We start from the raw sequence: 23,163 nt of genomic DNA, 5'->3' as shown, positions 1-23,163 counted from the left end.
ATCAGGCCATTTTGATCTAATCTGGAGGATCTTGGAAGGGATCCCTCAGCAAGTGATTTCCAGCTTCAGTTCTAAAGGGTGAGGAGGGGTTTTTCTAGCAGTGAGTGAATGAATTTGTGTGTGTTGGGGAAGCTGGGGTCATGGGAAGGGGAACATCCAGAAATAGGGGTCAGCATAGATGAGGTCTGGAGGTTGGGAAGAATGCACAGGAGGTCCAAAGAGTGAAGAAGAGGCCAGTTTGGCCACGGTGTGGTAAGCCAGGCTTTAAGTTGAAGGAAAGGAAATTCCTTTGAATTTCCCCAAAGTAATCTCTTGATGATGTAGTTTCCAGATCTATAGTACTCAGTTTACATGGTCACGCCCTTTCCCAAATTCTTGGGAACGGCATGGGCCAACAACTAGAACATGGTTCTGTGTGGTTCAGCACAGCTGGGTTGGGACTCCTCTGCTTTTACACTACATAATTTTTGGCTTCAAAGTCAAAACTAAATAGGAATAAATGTTGTTCTCATGAAGCTTATACTCTATTGTGGATGAAGAACAATCAAAAATAAATTTTATAGCAAGCTGTATGCCGATGGGAAAGATCTAGCAGAGAGGGTGATGGATGGAGTCAGGGACAAAGGGAGAATAGCTGCAGCAGCATGCCTAGGTGATAAGGGATGGGACCTATGTGTGCCTGTGGGGCTCGACCCTCACCAGGAGCCCTGACAGTTCCTCCCCATTCCTGGAGAGAAGGCATTTGTGTGCACTCAGGGGCAGGTGCAGGTAAGAGGAGTGGGCTGGAGAAGTGCCTGGAGAAGACAGGAAAAGTGTGCTGACCTCTGGTTTAAGAAATTGCTTTTGACATACTGATTTAAAGGCAGGAACTAGCTCTAGCCTTCCTCTTACATGTTGTCTGCCCAGGGGCTATGGTGTAGGTATTTCTCTGTTTCAAGGAGAAAGTACCTGAGACTTGGTGATGGAGCTGGCTCACCTCCAAGGCTGCACAGGGCACAGTTTTAACCTCATGTCTGGAGTGAGCCTTTGGCAGGAGATTATAGTGCACACCTGCTTCTCCAGGTACTTCTATAGCTCACTCCACTTACCTGCACCTGTGTGCACACGTGTGCCTCTCTCCAGGTGTGGGGAGAAACTGTCAGTGCTCCTGCTGAGGGCCGAGCCCCACAGGTATTCACAGGCTCCATCCCTTGTAGGCATGTGGCTCCAGCAGTCTCCTTTGTCCCTGACTCCATCCATCTCACCCTCTCTGCTAGATCTTTCCCATCGGCATACAGCCTGCTATGAAATTTCTTATCCTACAGAAGTCTTTCTTGACATCACTTTCCTTTCTACTTGTCTCCTGTACAACTTCTGAGAAGAGTAGTCTAGACTGATTGCTTCCAATTTCCTCCTCCTCATTTTTTCCTAAGCCCAGACCTGCCATGCCATTGAAACTGCTCCTGTCCAGGTCCTGGAGGCCCTCCACGTCCCATGCTGCTTGCTGTCCTCAGCCTCACTTCTCCTGGGCTACCAGCAGCACTGGAGTGCAGTGATGCGATCTTGGCTCACTGCAACCTCCACTTTCTGGGTTCAAGTGGTTCTCCTGCCTCAGCCTCCTGAGTAGCTGGGATCACAGGTGCCCACCACCACACCTGGCTCATTTTTTGTATTTTTAGTAGAGATCGGGTTTCACTATGTTGACTGGGCTGGTCTCGAATTCCTGACCTCGTGATCCGCCCGCCTCAGCCTCCCAAAGTGATGGGATTACAGGTGTGAGCCACAGCGGCCCGCCTCTGTTGTTTTAAGACACCAAATATGTGGTACTTTGTTACAGCCACACTAGAACAAGTACACATAATAATAAAATGAACATTTACTGATCATAATTATGTGCCAAGTGTATTAGTCTGCTCAAGCAGCCATAATCAAAACAACTTAAACAACAGAAACTCATTTCTCACAGCACATGAATTTTGGGGAGGAGATGCTATTCAGTCCATCGCATCAAATACAGTCGTAAGTGCTTTTTAGTATTTGCATTTAACTTACAATGACCCTACTGTATCTCATTTTGTAGATGGGAAAACTGAGGTGCATAGAGAGATTAAATAACTTGTTTAAGGACACAGAGTGAGAAAACGACTAAATTACATACATTTAAAGCCCTTGCAGGTAACCATTAGATTAAAAATTCCAGGCTAGGGATGGTGGCTCACACCTGGAATCACAGCACTTTGGGAGGCTGAGGCGGGCAGATCACCTGAGGTCAGGAGTTCGAGACCAACCTGGCCTATGTGATGAAACCCCCATCTCTACTAAAAATAAAAACTCCACAGTAGCTCATATTTTAAAAAATATTCAAAGCATAAATTAAGCATTTTAAAGAGATTAAAAAGTAGACTGGAAGAGGGGATGTCCGCATATACTATGGCACAGAACTAGGGGCTCTGCCTCCAGTGATCATCTGTTTCTCTGAGTGGCACTTTGAGCTTAATACTCTCAGATTCATTTTGCAGATGAATCAGCAGAGACTCCACGTGGTAAAATAATGTGTCCCAAGGTCCCAGGGTGAGAGGGGAAAACAGGACCACACATAATTTTCAGGGCTCAGTGCAAAATGAAAATGTGGAACACCTTTTTCAAACATTGAGATGTCCATGAGAGCAACAGCAGAACATTAAAACAAATGTGGGTCCCTTTTGTGACTGCACAGGCTGCATGCTTGTGAAGCTGGCACTGAGTGGGAGAGCTAGGATCAAACTCAAACCTCACTGATTCCCAAGTCTCAACTTTGTCTTCTTATTCCCACTCTTAGAAGACATTTAGATGCAATTTCTGATTCTCTAGCCTTTGCCTCCATTTAAGATTGTAATATCCTCAGGGTCTCATGTCATCCTGGGGTGGACAGACAGGCAGACGGAGCAGAAGATGGGTTCTCTACAAACTCTCTTGTTTCAGGTATCGTCTTAAAATTAATCAGGGGCGCTCACGCCTGTAATCCCAGCACTTTGGGAGGCCGAGGCGGGCAGATCACGAGGTCAGGAGATCAAGACCATCCTGGCTAACACGGTGAAACCCCGTCTCTACTAAAAATGCAAAATATTAGCCGGGCGTGGCGGCGGGTCCCTATAGTCCCAGCTGCTTGGGAGGCTGAGGCAGGAGAATGGCGGGAACCCGGAAGGCGGAGCTTGCAGTAAGCGGAGATCCTGCCACTGCACTCCAGCCTGGGTGACTGAGCAAGACTCTGTCTCAAAAAAAGGGCAGCCTTTGTTTATTATTTTTGTTTCTTGAATTAATCAGGGGCTAAGAAACTTGGAAAATTCCTCCTTGAGAGAAACTCTTCTGGGAACATGGAGAACACAGGAAGGTGCTTTGCTTTGGGGGGCGGGGCGGGGGGGGTGTTATATGTAGCCTGATTTACAGCAGGGGCAGCCTTTGTTTATTATTTTTGTTTCTTGAACTAAAGTGAAGACCCTCTTCTGCTCTCACAGAGATTCTGCCAGTTGTGCCCAGGGTATACAGGTCTTCAGCCTTGGATCATGACTGATCTTTGCTTTCAGACACTAACCAAACATATTTGGTGTTTTGGCAGCCCTTCAGCTGCTAATGTTTCAGCTTTAAAATCCTGGAACATCTTCAATTGCTCATCTCCCTCCCTCTGCCTCCCTGTAACTGCTTTCCCCCAGCTTTCTGCCGGCGGTGGACTGATCTGATGTGGCCCTGTGGAGAGCAGGTACTTTTCCTTCTCTTCTCTTCAGAACCACTTGGCCAGAGCTAGCAGGCTCTGGTAAGCCTCCCCCTCAGAAGGTAATCTGGAGGCAGAAAGGAACTTCATTATCTCATTTAATATCCACGCAGCAGATTTATTTACTCTATAGCTAAAAGTGTCTGCAGGCATAGCGTGGTCCCTGATCAGCCCATTTGTTCACTAGAGCAAATGGAGAAGTTAGATGTGAGAGGGCTCTTCAACCCTTTGTTGAGGTAGGGGTGGTGGGGTGAGGAGCCCTTGAGTTGGGTTATTGCAAACACAGTCTTGGAGAGTGTGATCTGTGAAAAGTTCAGCTTTTCTCTGAACCAGGAAAGAATTTTGCATGATCTCAGATTCCTGTGGTAATTATATCAGCGAGAAGAGAAGCATCAGTATTAAAGTGAACAGCAGGCGTCTGGCTGGAACTCAGCCAGGCAGAATCTAGAGGTCCTCTCTTGACATAAAAAAAAAAAAAAAAAAAAAGGCCTGCCTGAGTGACCCAAGCCACCCACACAGGCAAAGCTGAGAGTGTTTGGGCTGGCAATTCAGGCTGCGTTTTTATTTTTCCTGTTGACTATATTCTCCCCTACCTTCCCCCCCGCCCTACCCTTTCTCTTCCACCTCCTCCCCTTTCCTCCTCTTTTCATCCTTCTCTTCATCGCTGCCTCTCTTCTCTCTCTCCTGTCTCCCCTCCTCCCCATCTACTTCTCCTCCTCCTCCTCTTATTCATACTTTTCCTCCTGGTCGAACACCCATGTTCTAAAGAACCCAGCCTCCTAGACTAATCTAATCCCCTTTTCTCCAACTTCCCTCTGCAAACACCAATTTCAACCACTAGGGGCACTGCCCTCTTTCTCTGCTTTCCAAGTCTAGAGTGTCTACAATTTGGTTCACCGAGATGCAAATGTAATTCAAACGTACTTTATTCGTTACAAGTTTAAAATATGAGAAGGAGCACTTTTGGAAGATGAGTTACTATAAAGCAAGCTTGTCCAACCTGAGGCCCACTGGCCGCCTGTGGCCCAGGGCAGCTTTGAATGTGGCCCAACACGAATTTGTAAACTGTCTTAAAACATTGTGAGGTTTTTGGTGGCGAATTTTTAAAAACCCATCAGCTCTCCTAAGTATTAGTGTATTTTATATGTAGCCCAAGACAATTCTTCTTTCAGTGTGGCCCAAGGAAGCCACAGCACTGGACACCCCTGCTGTAAAGTTTAAAATACAACAAAGCCTGACGTCTTAACCTTTAGTCAGATATTTTTAATAGGGTAATTTAAAAAAATTGGAAGTATGTTTTGAATTGCGTTAACCTATCTTCACCTTACTATCTGCCAGCTTGTTTCTGTCCTCCCATTAATGAATTAATTCCTTTAGCAAGTACTTAGCAAGTATCTGCCATGTTCATCTCTTATGTGCTAGACACAGAGTTGGGCCCTGGAGACATAACAAGATACAAGAATATGGTTTCTATCTTAGTGAGCCTATGGCCTAGCATAGAGGATAGGAGGTAAAGGTGCTATTGTCACAAAATTGCCTTCCCCTCCCCACCTTACAAGGCCCTCTGTACTAGTACACTTACCAGTGACTTCTTGTGTTAGGGCAGCTCATAGTCACCCTGCCTCCCACTGGATGGTGAAGCCTTGGGAGGCAAGAAGCGATCATGTCTTATCCATCTTGACCCCCCACAACCATCCCAGGGCAACTACGATAACCGTATTTGGGGTTATGACTTCAAAATCATTACCATGAAATGCCATGTAAGTGAGAAACAGTGCAACACAAATGATTACAAATCAAAGCAGTGTGGGAGACTGGCATTCAAATCTTGGCTTTGCCACTTAGTGGTATGTGACCCTGGTCATTTTTGGTGTTTCTAAGTCTCAGCTTTGCTTATTTTTAAAATGAAGGCTAATAATTCCTAGCCTAAGGGTTTGTGTGAGAGGTAAATAACTATTAAATGATATATATTGAAAATGCTTTGCATTTCTGGCAACACTTGTAAAAACCTATAGAGATTAGTAACATGGGCTTCTACCCTAGAACTAAGTGGCTAGTGGATGGCAAACAAGGTGGTACTGAAGGGTTTCAGCCTCTATGATAGGAGGTTTCTCAGAGTATAAATGTTTCACTAAAAAAGGAGTGACAACATTTACCTGGATAGAGGCCTTCAAAAGTAGAAGTAATGTTTGAATTTACTGTTAAATGAATGTTAACTTTTCAGCTGGTCATGGAGTCAAGGGAGAGAGAATGGGGTAAGGGCGAGGATGGCATGGCCTCCATGCAGAAAGCACAGTGTGTGAGAGCCAAGTGGGCTTTTTGGCTTGTAAGTAGTCAGGTGGTGCTGGCCAGGTGGCATGCAGTGAGAAGTAAGGCTGGAGAGGAGGCAGGGGCAGTAAGTGCAAGGCCCCCAGTGACCTACTAGAGTTGATGAAGGGGAGCCACAGAAGGGTTTAGGCTTCAAAGGGATGTGACAAAATACTCCTGCCTTTGGTGGTTGCTAATGGTGAGATGCAGGCAGGGAGAGCAGATAGGAGTTGACTGCCATTGTCTAGGAGAGAAATGATATGGCCTGAAGCAAAATAAAAGCAGCATTGATGGTGAGAAAAAGGCAGGTGTGAGAGCTATTAAGAAAGCTGATGAGATGTCTGCACACCCATGTTCATCTCAGCATATTCACAACAGGCACACTATGGAATCAGCCTAAACATCCATTGAGAAATGAATGGATACACACATGCGCATGCACACACACACACACACACACACTGCACACATACACATATACATACACACAGTGGAATACTATTCAGCCACAAAAAGAAGGAAGATCTGTCATTTGCAACAACATGGATGGGCCTGGAGGATACGATGCTAAATGAAATATGCCAGGTACAGAAAAACAAATGCATATGATATCACTCATACGTGGAATCTAAAAACGTCAAACTCAGAAGCAAAGAGTGGAATGGCGGTTATCAGAACCTGGGGGGTGGGGTGGGAACAGGGAGATATTAGTTAAAGGGTATAAAGTTTTAGTTAGACAAGAGGAATATGTTCTGGAGATCTATTGCATAGCATAGTGACTATAGTTAATAATAATATATTGCATACTTGAAAATTGCCAAGAGAGTAGATCTTAAATATTTTTGTCACAAAAAAAGTGGTAAGAAGTGAGGATATATTAATTAGCTTAATTTAATCATTCCACGATGTACACATATGTCAAAACATCACATTTTGCACCATAAATATCTACAATGGAAAGAAAGACTTCACTGGACTCAGTAGCTGGATCGAATGTAGGGATGGAGGGAGAGGATGCTATTTAGAGTGATACAGTAGTTACTCTTGTTTCCCACCCCAAGCCCTTTGTGGGGCCATCCTCCAAAATGTCATGAGTGCTGGCTACTTACAATGCATTGCCATACCTTTTTTTGGATAATTTGCCGGGCCTCATGAGAACTCCCTTGCTGGAAATGCCTGGGAGGCTAGGTACCTCTACCAGGGCAGCCCATGACCAACAATGACTGACCAATATGGGTATCCAGAAGCCTGGCCCCCTGCCTCAGTGTGAGACAGTTGTACCATTTGTGTCCCTGAGTTCCCTCTGGGGTTAGGCAGGGATTTGGCTTCTTCCATAGCGTTTTCTCAATGAATCACTTGCTTCCCATCTCAGGCTTAAGTAACTGGATGGACACTGGTGTCCTTCAAGATGGAGAATGGGGGAGGAGAAGGCCCACTTGTGTCAAGTTTATGACTGGAACTGAAGTACAGCATGAGTATTTCCCCTCACAGAATGTGTTCACTAGACTAATGGAGCCTGGAGGAAGAAACTGCTATCTCTAGTATGTTTATACTTGCAATTAGTTCTCTGACCAACTGCAAATGGACAGTTTTATCTTTGACACTTTGAGAAGATGGAGCAATGCCTGAGTCAGCGTCCAGCCTCTGTGGTGTCAGTGCCTGAGTAGTATTGGCCTCATACAGGCTTCTAGTCAAGTCCTGCCTTTTTGCCATCTGCCAGCTGTGCGACACTGGGTTACGTTACTTAGCCTCCCTGAGCCTTATGTTCCTGATCTCCCAAATAGAGAAACAATAGCATTTAACTCAGGTGATAATTGTGATAATTAAATCAGATAAAGCATGTTTGTGTTATAATGCAGGCCGGAACTCCATAAGTGCAAAAAAAAAAAAAAAAAAAAGTAATTCCTACAATGAATAACACAATGCTTTGACAATGATGCCCGTTTGTGATTGTAAATGTCCCAGGCTTAGATTTACCTCATCGAAGTCAGCAATGATCTCATTCAGCAAGCGCAGGCATTCCACTCCCTGGTTATTCATTTCAGTCTGAGAGTAAAAGTCCGCAAACCCTGGGATGGAGGCAAACATCACCCCAACAGCATCATAGGATTGAGAATACAGCTCCTGGACAGAGACACACAGAGGGCACCAGAAGTGGTCATCAGAGGCTGGTTCTGCAATGGTGCTTCCTGTGCACACATGTGTGTACACAGGGGCACAGGCACCCACCCATAGAGAGAGAAAATGAGGCTTGGATATTGTTATGTCAACACTGTGTGTTCTAGTCCACGTGGGCTGCTATAATAAAACACCTCAGACTGAGTGGCTTATAAACAACAGAAATTTATTTCTCACAGTTCCGGAGGCTGAGAAGTCCAAGATCAAGGTACTGGCAGATTTGATGTCTGGTGAGGACTCACTTTCCGGTTCAGAGATGGTGATTTCTCACTGTGTCCTCAGGTGGTGGAAGAAGCAAGGCAAGTCTTTGGGGCCTTTTAAAATAAGGGCACTAATCCCATCCATAAGGGTTTTCACCTTCATGATCTAATCACCTCCCAAAGTTCCCACCTCCTAATACCATCACCTTGTGAGTTAGGGTTTCACCATATGGATTCTGGAGGATCATGAATATTCAGTGCATTGCACCACAACCACAGCATCATCACCATATAGAAAGTGATGACTGAAAATTCATGGTCTCCAGCCTCAGCTGGGCCCTGAGTTCTGACTGCAAGTTCATTCATTCTTGGTCAGCTTCCTTTTCTTTTCTCCTCAATGGCTAGTCCAAACCCTCAGATCTCCGCTTAACCCTCTATTCTGTTTCTCTCAGTGGATGATCTTACCTTTCTACTTCATTGAGAACATGGTGGTGGCTCTTGGCGGTGACTTACCTCTGTTCCAATCCTCATAGACTTGTCTGTTATTCATTTTCTTCTCTTTCACTTCAACTCCAGGTGATGATGTGTCTGTCTTTCCTTCTCTTGCTGAAGGTCAGTACTTCTACCTGATCATTTTATAACTTCTTCAGCAACTTACTTTTTCAGTGATCCTTTTCTTTCTCATTTTTTTCTCCTGGCCTCCTCTCCCTGCTCCTCCTCATCCTCTAAGCGTCTCTTCTAAGAAAAAGAACAAAGTGGCCTGGATCCTGCAGACACTTGTGGCTATCAACCAGTTTCTCTCCTCCTTGTTTCCAAACTTCTCAAACTAGTTACCTTCACTGCCTATTCCCATGCTCTTAATGCAGCTGGAATGAAATGAACTAAGAACAGTCTAGCCTGCCAGTCAAAGTGGAAAAATCAATGTACACATGTAACTTTACATCCTACTGGATACCTGCAGATTGGTGTTTTTGTTGATCACCCCAAGATCTTGATTCTCTTGACTTTTTATACTTTAGTGATGTTCTTTGCTTTTCTCATGCCTGGCCCCTTTGAGAATGCTCCCCCCCACCCGCCCTTTTTTTTGCTTCTCTTCTGCCTTACATGTTAGTGATTGCTATGGTTCTGTCCTTGGCCAACTGAATTGTTCAATTTTACAGACTTGCCTGGTCCATCTCTTTCAGTCCCAGCCTTTTCAATACCCATGTGCTGACGGTTTCTAAATTCCTATGTCAAGGTCAGTTATCCTTCTTGGGCTTCAAGCTTCCATGTCTCATCCTTGGTTGCCCTCACCCTCCTCCAATCACAAATTCCATAAACCTAGTGCATCTTCTCTCCAGCTAAGCCTGTGTCTGCTACATTGCTCTCTAATTCACTTGGTGGCAACAGCATTGCCAAATCATCAAAACGAGACACTTAGAATCATCCTGACTCCTTCCCCATTGTATCCATCTTCAATAAATCAAGTTCTGCTGGGTTTGATTTTGTCTTCTAAACATGTTTTCTCCTACCACTGTGTGTGTGTTTTTAAAAATCAGGCTCTTCCCATTTTCCTTCTTGATCACGAAAATGAGAGCCTCCTACTGGGTTTCCTGACTCCAGTCTTGTTCCATTCAAAGGCATCCTTCACACAGCAGCCAGAGTGATCTACTAAAGATACACTATTGACCATGCCTCTCCCTATCTTAAATCCCTCCAATGCCTCACCATTGCCCCCAGGATAAAGCTCACACACTGAAGCATGACATATATGCATGCCCCTGCCTCCACCTATCACTTCGGCTTTATTGTCTGCAACTCCGCAGTTGGATATGTGCTCCAGAACACGGAAGCATTTGTACTTCTGTGTGCATGTGGTGTGTGATGTTGTAGGTGCTGTCTGCATCCTCTTACTCAGGATTCAAGTGTCAGCCCTTGTGTTTCTTCGCCACTAGATGGTGTTTTTCTCTGGCCACTAGAGGGCACTCTGCCCATGTGAAACGCAGACTTGGGCGGTGCCAGGAAATTAACACCCCACGGAAGCGGCACTTGACCAATGCCAATGGGAACTGCTAGAGAATCCCGGCTCCCTCGCCCCTTGGGCCTGATAATTTTGAGGCATGCTCTCACACCATTTCCCTGAATTTCCCAGTGGGATTAAGCTCCAGTCGCGCTCCAGTCGCCCACGGAGGAAACTAATCGGATGATGCATCATTTATCGGTTGCCTTCCTTCTCATTTTCCAATCTGGTTGGGTTTACTGGGACCACCGCTGAGTAAATTACTTGCATTCAAATCCTTTTCTCAAGGTTTGCTTCTGGAAGAACCCAAACAAAGACACAAACCCTGTTCATTTCACACTCAAATGCTTTTATTCCTGCCGTCTGTCCTTGGGTGAGAAATGTTCTTCCTTCCCTGCAGTTAGCTTCCTTTACCAGGTTAGCTCTTGTTTTCTGCCTCCACTAATCATTTAGACACTACGACTTCCATCAGTCACAGAGGGGGTTTAGAGGCTGCACTTGCTGCTTTGCAGTGACCTCAACAATTCTACATTATAACCCTTGCCACCTGCATTACTGTCTTAACATCCATTTCTTCCTTTAAGTGTGGATTCCATGAGGGGAAAAACCACATGCCCTTCATCTTCTTGCACTCCAATTATGTATCATGTGATTCGTAGTTTTTAGATGCCTACAATATAATGCACACCCTAGACAGTCTGGTCCAAGGTAAATACTCAAAACTGTTGGTTGATTAATGACTTCCTGACCTTCGTAGGAAACATGAAACCTTCCAAATTGCTTTCATATGAATTCAACGATTTAATCCTTGCAATAATTCTATGAAGTCATATGATAATTATTCCCACTTTACAGATACAGGAAATGAGACAGAGAGGAGTTAGGTCATTGTTTTGGATCACACAGCTGGTAGTGGAAGAGTGGATCAGAGGACTGCCAAGGCCTTTCCCTGCTCTACACATGTGAGTGTGCCTCCTCCACACGGCATGCCCTAGGTCAGAGGAAGATGGTGTCACTGATTCATCATCAATTGTTCTTGAACTTTAAGTGTGGATTAATCGAAACTAATACCTTCTTTAGTCCTTATCCAAAAGAGCACAGGCAGCTGATGTGCTAGGTAGGGCTGGGTGGGTGGAAGGAGTGCAGATAGCACTCAAGGAGCAGAGCAAAGGTAAATGGCTTTCAAAGGTGATTTCTGTTTACCTTGGCTTTGAACAATGTGGTGATGCCATGAAGAAACCTGACTCTGCAGTAGGAGTCAGAGATCCTGCTTAAGTAAATGTGCATCCTCCTAATGACTGTGGTTTGGTGGGAAAGTCTCTGTTTATTACCTATAGTATTCGTTTGTTAGGGCTGTTGTAATAAAGGACCACAGACTCAGTGGCTTAAACAACAGATGTTAGTTTCCTCACAATTGCAGAGGCTGGAAGTCTAAGTTCAAGGTGTTGGCAGGTTGGTGTTGTCAGAGGGCTTTTCCCATGGTTGTAGACGCTGTCTTCCCTGTGTCTTCACATGGTCTTCCCTTAGGTTCTAGTCTCTTCTTTCTATTAGGGCACCAGTCATATTGGGTTAGGTCCCCCAAGGACCTCAGTTTAACTTAATTACCTCTTTAAAGATGCTGTCTCTAAATACAGTTACATTTTGAGATCCTTGGGATTAGGACTTCAACACAGAAATTTTGGGGAGACATAATTCAGCCCATTATGCCTATATTTTTATTTTCTGCTTTAAAATAGAGAAAAAAGAGAAGATCCTACCCTCTAAAATTCATTGCGTAATTACGCAGTCCAGATCCCCTCCCACTTTGGTTTATGCTCTGTGATGTAAATGCCTCCGTGGTATAAAATGACTGGCAGCCAGGGGTGTCTTAGCAATTGTTTGTCTCCCTGAATATTCTAATGAATGCCAGCTCCTCTCACACTCTTGTGTTTTTGTTTTTTGAGACAGAGTCTCACTCTATTGCCCAGAGTGGAGTGCAGCAGTGGGATCTTGGCTCACTGCAACCTCTGTCTCCTGGGTTCAAGTGATTCTCATGTCTCAGCTCCCTGAGTAGCTGGAGTTACAGGCACCTGCCACCATACCTGGCTGATTTTTGTATTTTTAGTAGAGATGGGGTTTCAGCACCTTGGCCAGGCTGGTCTTGAACTCCTGGCCACAAGCGATCTACCCACCTAGGCCTCCCAAAGTGCTGGGATTATAGGCGTGAGCCACTGCGCCCAGCCTCATGCCCTTTTCCTTTGTTTTATTTCTCAGTCTTTCCATCATTTGAAATATTCTCATGGCTTAAATAATAAAATTGTGATAATAATATTAGCTACTTTCTTGAGCACTTACTTTGTGCCAAGCACAATGCAAAAGATTGCACATACATCATCTCATTTAATGTTCACCACATCCCCATGAGACAGATACAAGTAAGACCCTTATTTCATCTATGGGGAAACTGAAGGATACAGAGATTAAATACTTTACCCAAGCCCCATAGTTGTTATGACGTAAAGCTGGAATTTGTACCTAGACAGTCTGACAACAGCCCTTGCTACTGCTAATAATAACTATAATTATAGCAACAACAACAGCAATAATAATAACAATGACAAGCAGGAATAAGTGTCATGGGAATTAGAGACTGGTTTAGGTTTGTCCGTCTGATTGGACGGTCGTTTCACAGTGGAGGGGTAAGAAAGAGCTTGAAGAAATATTACCTGAGTTCAGATCTTGATTCTTTGGTATCCTACTGGAGGTTGGAGAAGTGGGAATAGGGTGGACTGGGACTGGGACTCACCCCTCCTTTCCATAAGATGCTAACTGATGGAGAGTGTCTACAGGGGCCTGACAGTCAGTTGAAGACCAACCCCCTCAACACAAGCTCTGAGGTAAGGATGGATTGGACAGTGTGTCTTGGATCTGAGGCACAAATGGGAAACTTCAGCTCCTTCCTGTGAGACAGAGTGAGACTGAGTACATTTATCTACTCAATGGCTGGCAGGGAGCCTGGAGAATGGTGGGTCTCTACCTTCTTGAGGGGCAGAAAGGGAAACCTGTGTTACGTGGCTTGCCATATGTGAGGAGAAGGTGGGTTCACCTTGGGCACAAACAAGTCCATGAGGAGACAAGACAGACTGAGGTCTTTGTGGGTCTTTAGCACCCGGGTCCCGTGATTGTCTCGAGGTCCGGTGACCCTGGGTTTCCCCAGTCTGATGGGTTAAAGCACCATAAGAGAGGGAGAGACTCCCTCCCTGGCATTTCCCCACAGGGTGGACGGTGTTACAGGGACTTTCTCCTGGGCTAGTGAAGGCAAGAACGTGGGAAGAGAGGAGCGCTCGACCCCCACAGCTGTGGGCACATGACTCTGGGCAAGTGAGGTGACTCTTCTGGCAACCGGTCCCTCAGCCGTCAATGACAGTGCCAGCTCTTGCTCTGCTTTTGCCTCTGGTGGTGCTGAGATGCTGCACTCCAGTTGTCTGCCTGCTCCTCTGTGCCACGCCTGGCAGTGGCTGCTCACACTGGTTCTAGTAACTGCTTTTTCTCCTAGTTCCTTTCAGTCTGGGAGTCACCACAGCTTTCCACAATTACTGAGCACAGTGTAATTTTCATCTCCTCCTTATTCCTGTTGCTTCAATTAGAGACCCAGCAGAAGAGAAGGGGCATATTCAGATCAAGACGATTCAGGAAGGGTTGACTGATAAAAGGCTTAATTACAAAGATGAGGGCAGGAAGTAGGGAAACCCTAAGAAATCTCCCAGAAACCCAAGGCTAGTGGCAGGAAAGCAGTCATCCCGCTAGGCTCAAAGGGATGACAAGAGCCCAAAAGGAGTGAGTTGGTTTGACATTGGAGGTGTAGCACAGCAGTGGCCTTGGGAGGAGATATTAATTTCTGTGAAGTGACATAGCCAGCCTCAGGCAATCGCATGGAAATAAATATCTTGACCTCACATTCCTTGCTTCCCCTCCTCTCTTACCTACTGCCAGCCATTGATGACCCCTCACCTTGGTGCCTGAGGACCAAGCAGGTCACAGATGTAACTGATGTAGATTAGCCTTCTCATCTGTGCCTGTCCAGGAAGCGCAGGGAGAAGAGGTGGAGGGATTTTGAAGGGTACATGGAGGAGCTCTGGCCAACCTACAAACACCTTCTGTGACAGTCCCTTCTCTCAACTCACTCCAGTCAACCGCCTTGAGTGTGCCATCTGTTTCTTGCTATTTTGGGCTTCAAGAAGATAAAAACACTTTGAAAACTGGGGAGGGATTGATGAATATAGAAAAGCTATTATTGGTTTATTGTTTTCTTCCTCTGGTTGGTTGAAGGTATAGGTTTGGACTTAGTAGATGATTTTGAGCATGTGCGTGCACTCCGTCGCACACCCGCATATGTCAGTAGGAAGACTGATGTCCTGTCTGCCTGGGGAACTATATTCTGGTCCTTCACCTGCTCAGGCAACTCCAAGTCCTGCGTTGCTTATACCAAGTTAAGCCACCTCTCAGCATGGAAGAAACTATGTCTGAGACTTGCAAACCTTATTAGTATCCTTTCATGTCATTCAGGTCTCTGATCAAATGTCACCTCCTTAGAGAGAACTTCCATGACCCCTGCTCTTTTCTGAATGTGTCTCCCAAATTCATATGTTGAAACTTCACTGCCAGTGGGATAGTATTAAGAGGTGAGGCCTTTAGGAGGTGACTAAGTGATGAGGGTGGAGCTCTCATGAATAGCATTAAGGCCCTTGTTAAAGGGTATGAGGGAGTGGATCCCTTTCCCACTCTTCCACCATGTGGGGACACAGCATTTAAAGTGCCATCGTGGAAGCAGATAAAAGGACCCACACCAGACATGAAACCTGCTGGCACCTTGATCTTGGACTTTCCATGCTCCAGACCTGGGAGGAAATACGTTTCTGTTCTTTAAAAATTGCCCAGTATCAAGTATTTGGTTATAACAGCCCAGACAAACTAAGATACCAGTGTAAATACCCTTTCAACACTCTATTCCATCATTCAGCTATTTCTATCCTCATCAAATTCATCACTCTGTGACACTATGTTATATATTCATTTATTTGCTTCACTGTCTGTCTTCCCACAAAAATACATGTTTCACAGCAGCAAGGCCTTTGTTATTTTGTTCACTGTTTTAACCCTGGTGTTTAGAACAGCACCTGGCACATGGTTGGCCATCAATAAATACTTGAGGAAGGAATGGGTGAATGAAGGGATAGGGGGTGGGGTTGTGACTGGGAAGGAGTAGAAAAAATAGCAATGACTTACGTATATCAAAAACAATAGCCAACAACCAGTGTGCATTTAAAATATGTCAAGCACCATGTAAGTGCTTTAGGCATGATAACACATGTAAATGTTGTAATGAGTCAGATGAAGTTGCAGAGTATGGTTATGATCCCTTTGTAGCACAAAAGGGGCGCAAGGAAAACAAGGTCCAGAAAGGTTTATTATCATTTGTCCTTGGTCATAAAGGTAGTGAAAGGAGGAACCACAACTAAACTCCCAGCACTGGGGTTTTGAATCCACCCATGCATGGCCTTTCTATACTGAAGCTGCCTTGCACTGGGCTGCGTTGGGGACTTAATGTGTTATCCGATTTACCTCTGACCCCAATTCAGCAAGGTCAGTATTATTTCCTCTATTAATCAGATGAGGAAATGGACTCCAAAGAGTTGGGTAACCTGGCATAGGTCACACAGCTAGTTAGTGACAGAGATGGGATTTATGCTGCGTGGAATCTCCAGCACCTGGGACAGCTGCCCTTGCTAGCGTCTTTTCAACAACTCCTCATAAAGCCATGATGAGCCAGCGGGTTTCCCGGGACTCAGAGCTAGCCTGCTTGACATTGATGAGATACCCAGGCCTGGACCTCCAGCCGGTTTTATTTGCAAGAATGTTCCTGACCAGGGGAAGTGAGTGCTACTCTAAGCTAAAAGCCCAGCAGAATAGCAGAAGCTGCCAGAATGTTTGTGTGGGTAACACCGCCTTGGACAGGAGGCTTCTGGGTGTGAGACCCTGTCCACTGCCTGTGTTTGGATGGTTTGAGTCATCCTTTGTCACAGTTCCCCTTCTCTGCATGCACTTACAGTGAGGTGGAGGGGAAAGCACTGGCTTTGGTGTTACACATACCTGGGTTTGGATTTGAGCTCACTACTCGCTAGCTTTGTGACCATGGGTAAATTTCTTTCCTTCCCTGAGCTTCAGTTTCTTCATCTAGAAAATGGGGATAATAGTTCCTACCTCTTATTACGCATTGAATCAAATCCAAGCTACTTCAATGCTCTTCAAGGCTTATCTCTTTGTACTTAGGATACCTCTGCTCTGGCCTGTTCTTAAAATATTTGGGTGCTTGTAGTCCCCCCAGTCCTTCTCAGCAAATATCCTATAGTGTCTCGTCTTTATGCCTTTGGCCATTTGGGCCTGTCTGCCTGGAATTCTTTCCCTTCACCTCCTTAATTGATTAACATCTGGTTCCTAGGAGGGTAAGAATTAGAATCGTATTACAGCTGAAGAAACTGAGGCTCAGAGAACTTAACTAACTTTCTCCAAATCACATGCTAGTAAATGGAAGAGCTGGGATTTGAATACATGTCCTTCTGGCTTAATAGCTTGGGATTTTCCCACTAGGTCACATGGCCTTCCTTGGAACACCTCAAAAGGGGTTAGAATCCAAGGAGGGAGAGTAAAGAGAGTCTGAGCTTGCAGCAGTGATGCCAATGAAGGCTCTCAGCATACCCCTGGCTGCTGTGGCCAGGGACATACACACAAGTTACACCTAAGAAGTCATCTGGCTTTGCCAGCTGGAGGCTGTACCTTCAGTTCATTTTTCATTGTGGTCTGTGGAATCATTTTCTAAAGTGTGAGGCCCACATTGATGCAAACAAGTCAGTTGGAGGCTTTGTGCATCAAGCAACTCTTCTAGGTCAGCTGAAGGTCAGCCATGAAGGCATTGCCACCCCAGGGATAGACTTGGGAGATACACTGGCATAGCAGGAAAAGGTGGTGCTTTGGGTGCTATTGTGACCCCGTGAAACTCACAGATGTCCCCCATCAGATGTTCAGAAATTTGTATCACAGTTCAGGTTTGTAGCGAGAGGAGAAGCTAAAAATGCCTTTGCCTCTTATGGCAACAGAGCATGAAATTGGGAGTTCTTGCCAGCCACTACAGTCCTGCCCCTTCCCTGTCACCCTTTTACATGTTGTATGACTCTGTCCTTCTCTCTTTTTCTACACACACACACACACACACACACACCTCTTGCCATACTCCAGAGTTGGTATGGGGAGCGGCATTGTAAGGGAGAAAGGGGCATGGAAGAAATAAATCTGAGGGAGTGGATTCCCCTTGCAGCTTTCCATAACGAAAGTGAGGCATTCCCTTCACCTCTCAGGGCCTCAGTTAACTCATCAATAATATGAGGCTGATGGAACTCTTAAGGTTGTAAATAGAATGAAAGATAATTTTCATCAATTGCCTATTTCAGTATCTGGCACGGAATAGGTGTTCAGTAAATGATATTTTATCCTAATGTGAAAATTCTCTAAGGCAACGTAACCATGATCGGTGTTTAACCCTAGTCCAGTATGAACTGTTTAAATATTTATAAAATCTCAAATAATCCTGACAAGATGTCTTATACATGCGATGAATGCTGAAGCAGTCCTTTATTTTGCTCAGCAGGGGTTTGGCCTGAATGACAGCTGATTACCTGAGTCTTAGCATGCATCTCTGGTTGGTTTCCTTCCTTTCAGGATAAAACCAGTATGTCCTTGCTCTTCTCCACTGGTCCGATGTGCCTCACTGTTTCTCTGTCTTGATTAAAAAGCTGTTTTTTTTTCTCATTTGTATTTGGATTTTACATGTGGGGTTTTATCCTCTCCATCTGGTGGTCATGGTTGATATGCACTGATATTCTCTCTGCTTTCATGGCTTCATCAAGAAGCTCTTGCAACAAAGACACCGACTTTAGGGAGCCTTGAGGAAACCAGGCCTGAGCCCAACTCCAGGAAACTCCATCCATGGAGGAGGGTGGAGTCTCCATACCCAAGAGACTCTCACACCCAAGATCCTGAGTACATCAAGATCTGATTATTCCAGTGGCTGATTACTCGTTCCCTTGGCTTTTGTTCCACTGGGTTTTCTTCAGTGGCTTGGATGAAAAATGGACCTCATCATTCTCTCCCAGCTCTGCCCACTATGGTCCTAAGGCAAGGATCACAAACCTCAATGCTTTTAGGGGCCCTACAGGTAACATAAATGGCAGGGTACAGATGGGTAAACTGAAGAGCCCATTTTATGCATAAAGGCATCACATTCATAAATTAAATAAGTAAACCGACCAACTAACCACTGTCCAAGCCAACTGGCTCATTGGTCAGATTTGTTTCAGGGTCTTAGAGTTTGTAATTTTTGTCCTAAGGGTTTTTCATTTCCTGTTTAGCTCAGTCTGAAAATCCAGTCCTGGAAGAGCTGTATTATCCCTGCCTCTCAGACAACCCATACTGCCTTTGTAGAATCCTCAGCAAGGGGTTAAGTTTCCTAAGTTGAATGCCTCAGCAAGGGAGCCCACTACTCCAGTTCATCCACAGGCATTTCATGAGCAGGGGCCACAGCCAGGCAGTGGTGATCAAGAGTGATGTGGTCCCTGCCTTGTGGATCTCACTGTGTTAGGAGGATGAGATGGCCTGATGGCTCTGTCCTTGTAAGGCTCCTCCTAACACGAAACCCAAAGGTGTCCCCTGTGGGCTGGTCCATGGTTCTAAACCTTCCCTTGGGAGTCTCACAGAGTAAGGCCAAGCTCATTCACATGATAATGCCACTTAGAGCTTTCCAAAGACACCTTTGGTTCCCTCTTGAGTTACTTTCCCTTGAAGGTTGGTGGGGGAACCAAATCATTTGATTTTATCATTTCTCATCTCCCGCATCTGCTCCATTATCAAGAACTATTGATTCTATATTCTAGAGGTGTCTGTAATTTATCTCCTTCTCTCCATCTCCACTGCCACCATCCTAGGCCTCATCGCCAGGGTCTTGCCTGGGCTCTTTCAGGGTCTCCTGCCTGGCTTTTTGTCTCATGATCCTCCTACCCACTCTCTATCAGCAGCCAATTGACTAGGTTACACGTAAAACTTCCAGAGGCTCCCATTCTGTGTGGAAGTAACCATTGCCCATGGAACTTGACCATTAGGCTCTGTCTAGGGTTTCCCTTCACAGCACCCACCATATGACCCTTCCCCCTTCTAGTGTTCTGAATAGTGCCTAGTGCCTCCTGCCACCAACACTCATGCTCCCCCCAGCAGTCATGTCAACATGGTACTATTTGGAAATAGAGTCTTTGCAGGTGTAATTAAGATGAGGTCATACTGAATTAGGGTGAACCCTAAATCTGTGACTGGTGTTCTTAAAAGGAGAGTATACTTGTCCTTTTAAGAAGGGCTGTGTGAAGATGGAGAGAGAAACTAGAGCCAAGTGGCCACAACCAAGCAACTCCTGGGCCTAACAGAAGCTGAAAAAGGCAAAGAGGGATTCTCCCCCAGACCCTCTGGAGAGGGCATGAGACTCCCAGCACCTTGATTTCAGACTTCTAGACTGCCTTCATAATGTAGTAAGAAAAAACAGTTTTAAGTAAAAAGAGTATTTCTGAGCATTTGCTACATGCTAGGCAATGGGCTAAGAAGATATATACACACATATGTATGTATATGTGCATATATGTATATATATATATAAATATCCACTATATATCACACATATATGCATATATACATATATATACATACATATATTTTATTATTTTTAATTGTGGTAAATGCATATAACATACAGTTTACCATCTTGACTTTTTTTTTTTTTTTTTTTTTGAGATGGAGTCTCACTCTGTCACCCAGGCTGGAGTGCAGTGGCATGATCTCGACTCATTGCAATCTCTGCCCCCCAGGTTCAAGCGATTCTCCTGCCTCAGCCTCCCAAGTAGCTGGGATTACAGGTACCTGCCCTGACACTCAGCTAATTTTTGTATTTTTTAGTAGAGACGGAGTTTCTCCATCTTGGCCAGACTGGTCTTCAACTCCCGACCTCGTGGTCCACTCGCCTCAGCCTCCCAAAGTGCTGGGATTATAGGTGTGAGCCACTGCACCCGGCCATCTTGACCATTTTTAAGTGTACAGTTTAGTGGCATTAAGTATAGTCACATTGTTGTGCAACCGTCTATCTCTGGAACTCTTGTGATCTTGCAAAACTGAAATTCTGCACCCATGAAACAATAACTCCCATTCTCCCCTCCCTCCAGCCCTTGGCAACCACCATTCTCTTTTTCATCTCTATGAATTTGACCACTCTAGGTACCTTATGTAAGTGGTATAATATAGTACTTATTTTTTGTGACTGGTCCACTTTACTTAACACAATGTATTCAAAATTCATCCATTGCTGTAGCATGCATCAGAATTCCCTTCTTTTTAAAGCCTGAATAATATTCCACTTTATGTATGTATCACATTTTGTTTATCTATTTGTCCATCAATGTACCCTTGGGGCTGCTTCAACTTTTTGGCTATTGTAAATAATGCTTCTAGATATACAAGTATCTCTTCGAGACCCTTCTTTCAATTATTTTGGGTATATACCCAAAAGTGAAGTTGTGTATATATACATACATACATACACCTACACACACATAGATATATATATACACATACATGCATATGCACATAAAACTTTAAAATTCCAATTTAGTCTTTCAATGGAGACCTTATTATATCCATCTTGTAGATGAGGTGCCTGAGGTTGGGAGGCAATGTGTAAATTTCATAGTGCTTGGCAGTTTCTCCATTCTCATGCACTTACATGATGACAGTGAAATCCTCCCAGAGCTTGGGATCAATATGAACAACTGCACATCACCCACCACCACCCTTTCTCACTGGCTAGACCAGCCCCTGGCTCACCTCATTGTCTCGGTCCTTCTCTAGGAAATGGCGGGCCACGTGGCTGGGTAAGATATTCCGGAGCATGTTCTCATTGTGTTCCCTCAGCTCCTTCATCTCATTGATCTCCTCTTTGGCCTGCACTCGCCAAAGGAAATCCAGGCGGGCTGTGTACTCCAGCTGCAGTACATGTGAGAGAAAGAGAAGAACCAGGTAAACTTCTGAGGTGTAGGCTCCAGGTACACACAACTGGGAGGCAGGAAAGCCTTCTCCGGAACTCTTCACAAATGAAACAGAGCCTGATCTGAATATTTTGGGAGGCATCTTGTTGGAAGCCAAGTGATCAGAGAATGATTAGGTTTCACAGGGATGTGTGCCTGCCTTTCACAGCATTATTGCCCCTGTGATTTCACACTTGTTTGTGTGATTACCTGATAATGTTGGCGTCCTCTACTAGACTGCTGGTGTTGTTTGGTGTATTAGTCCATTCTCGTGCTGCTAATAAAAACATACCTGAGACTGAGTAATTTATAAAGGAAAGAAGTTTAGTGGACTTACAGTTCCACATGGCTGAGGAGGCCTCACAATCATGGTGGAAGATGAAGGAAGGGCAAAGGAACCTCTTACATGGCAGGAAGCAAGAGAGAACTTGTGCAGGGGAACTCCCATTTATAAAACCGTCAGATCTCATGAAACGTATTCACTACCAGGAGAACGGTATGGGGGAAAATGCCCCAGTGGTTCCATTATCTCCACCTGGCCCCATCATTGACATGTGGGGATTATTACAATTCAGGGTGAGATTTGGGTTGGAACACAGCCAAATAATATCATATGGTCAGAGGTACTTCTATCTGTTAGGCTTTACATCCTTACTGTCACAGACTGAATGTCTGTGTCCCTCTCAAATTCATATATTGGAGCCCTAAACCCCAATGTGTTGGCATTTAGAGATGAAACCTTTGGGATGTAATTAGGGTCGATGAGGTCATGATGGTGTATCCGTCAGGATGAGATTACTGCCCTTATAGGAAGAGACATGTGAACACTCGCTCTTTCTCTATCCACATGCACACACTAAGAAAAGGCCAAGTGGGGATACAGCAAGCAGGTAGCCAGCGATCTGCAAGCCAGAAAAGAGCCCTCATCAGAAAACAAACCTTTCCAGACCTTGACCTTGGACTTCTCAGCCTCCAGAACCATACGATAAATTTCTGTTGTTTAATACACTCAGTCTATAGTATATTGTTATGTACAACAGCTGGAGATACGAATACACTTACCATGTTGTAACATCTCTGGCACCAGGCAGGCACTTAATATTTGTTGACTCAATAAATAAATCATAATAAAGCTAGCTAACACTTACACGGTGCTTATCATATTGAACTTGATTCAAAAATCAGAATATAGAATCTGAGTTGTTAACCACTAGGTAATACAGAATAAATGAATGAACACAAAAGTGAAAGGATTACAAATTTAGTTACTAGACAGATATAACTTAGAGTTCTAGTTCCACAGTTACACACTTTAACCCTGGACTAGTTACTTCATCTCAGTTTCCTCCTCTCTGAAATTGATGTGAACATCAGTGACCATGCAGGGGTGGAATAGGCATTATAGGAAGTTATAGATAAACACATGGCACATAGTAGGCACTCAATACACATTGGTTCCCTCTTATCCTAGCCTCCCCTCTCATAAGAAGGTGCACAGTGTCCTTTACAAAGGATCTCACAGCCCATTTTTACTGCAGTTCTGGGTATGTCATTATTTCAGTCTTTAACTGTTGACGTGAACAGCATGCTGCCCTGGTACACACA

At 44.7% G+C, this 23,163-nt stretch overlaps 1 protein-coding gene across 2 annotated transcripts in view; it reads right to left on the bottom strand.

Annotated features, from left to right (window-relative positions):
- Positions 1-23,163, bottom strand: part of ADCY8 (adenylate cyclase 8 (brain)) — a 263,079-nt gene that overhangs the window by 7,062 nt on the left and 232,854 nt on the right. For both annotated transcript variants that reach the window (XM_011938168.1, XM_011938169.1), the window contains 2 exons: positions 21,359-21,517; positions 8,012-8,158 (listed from right to left, as the gene is read on the bottom strand). In XM_011938168.1, the coding sequence (XP_011793558.1) occupies positions 8,012-8,158; positions 21,359-21,517 (306 nt within the window). The remainder of the gene's footprint in view (positions 1-8,011; positions 8,159-21,358; positions 21,518-23,163) is intronic.

This window comes from Colobus angolensis, unplaced genomic scaffold, assembly GCF_000951035.1.
Source record: "Colobus angolensis palliatus isolate OR3802 unplaced genomic scaffold, Cang.pa_1.0 Scaffold17, whole genome shotgun sequence".
Lineage (NCBI taxonomy): Eukaryota > Metazoa > Chordata > Mammalia > Primates > Cercopithecidae > Colobus > Colobus angolensis.
The sequence above is the reverse complement of the archived record's forward strand: the minus strand, read 5'-3'. Positions and strand labels throughout refer to the sequence as shown.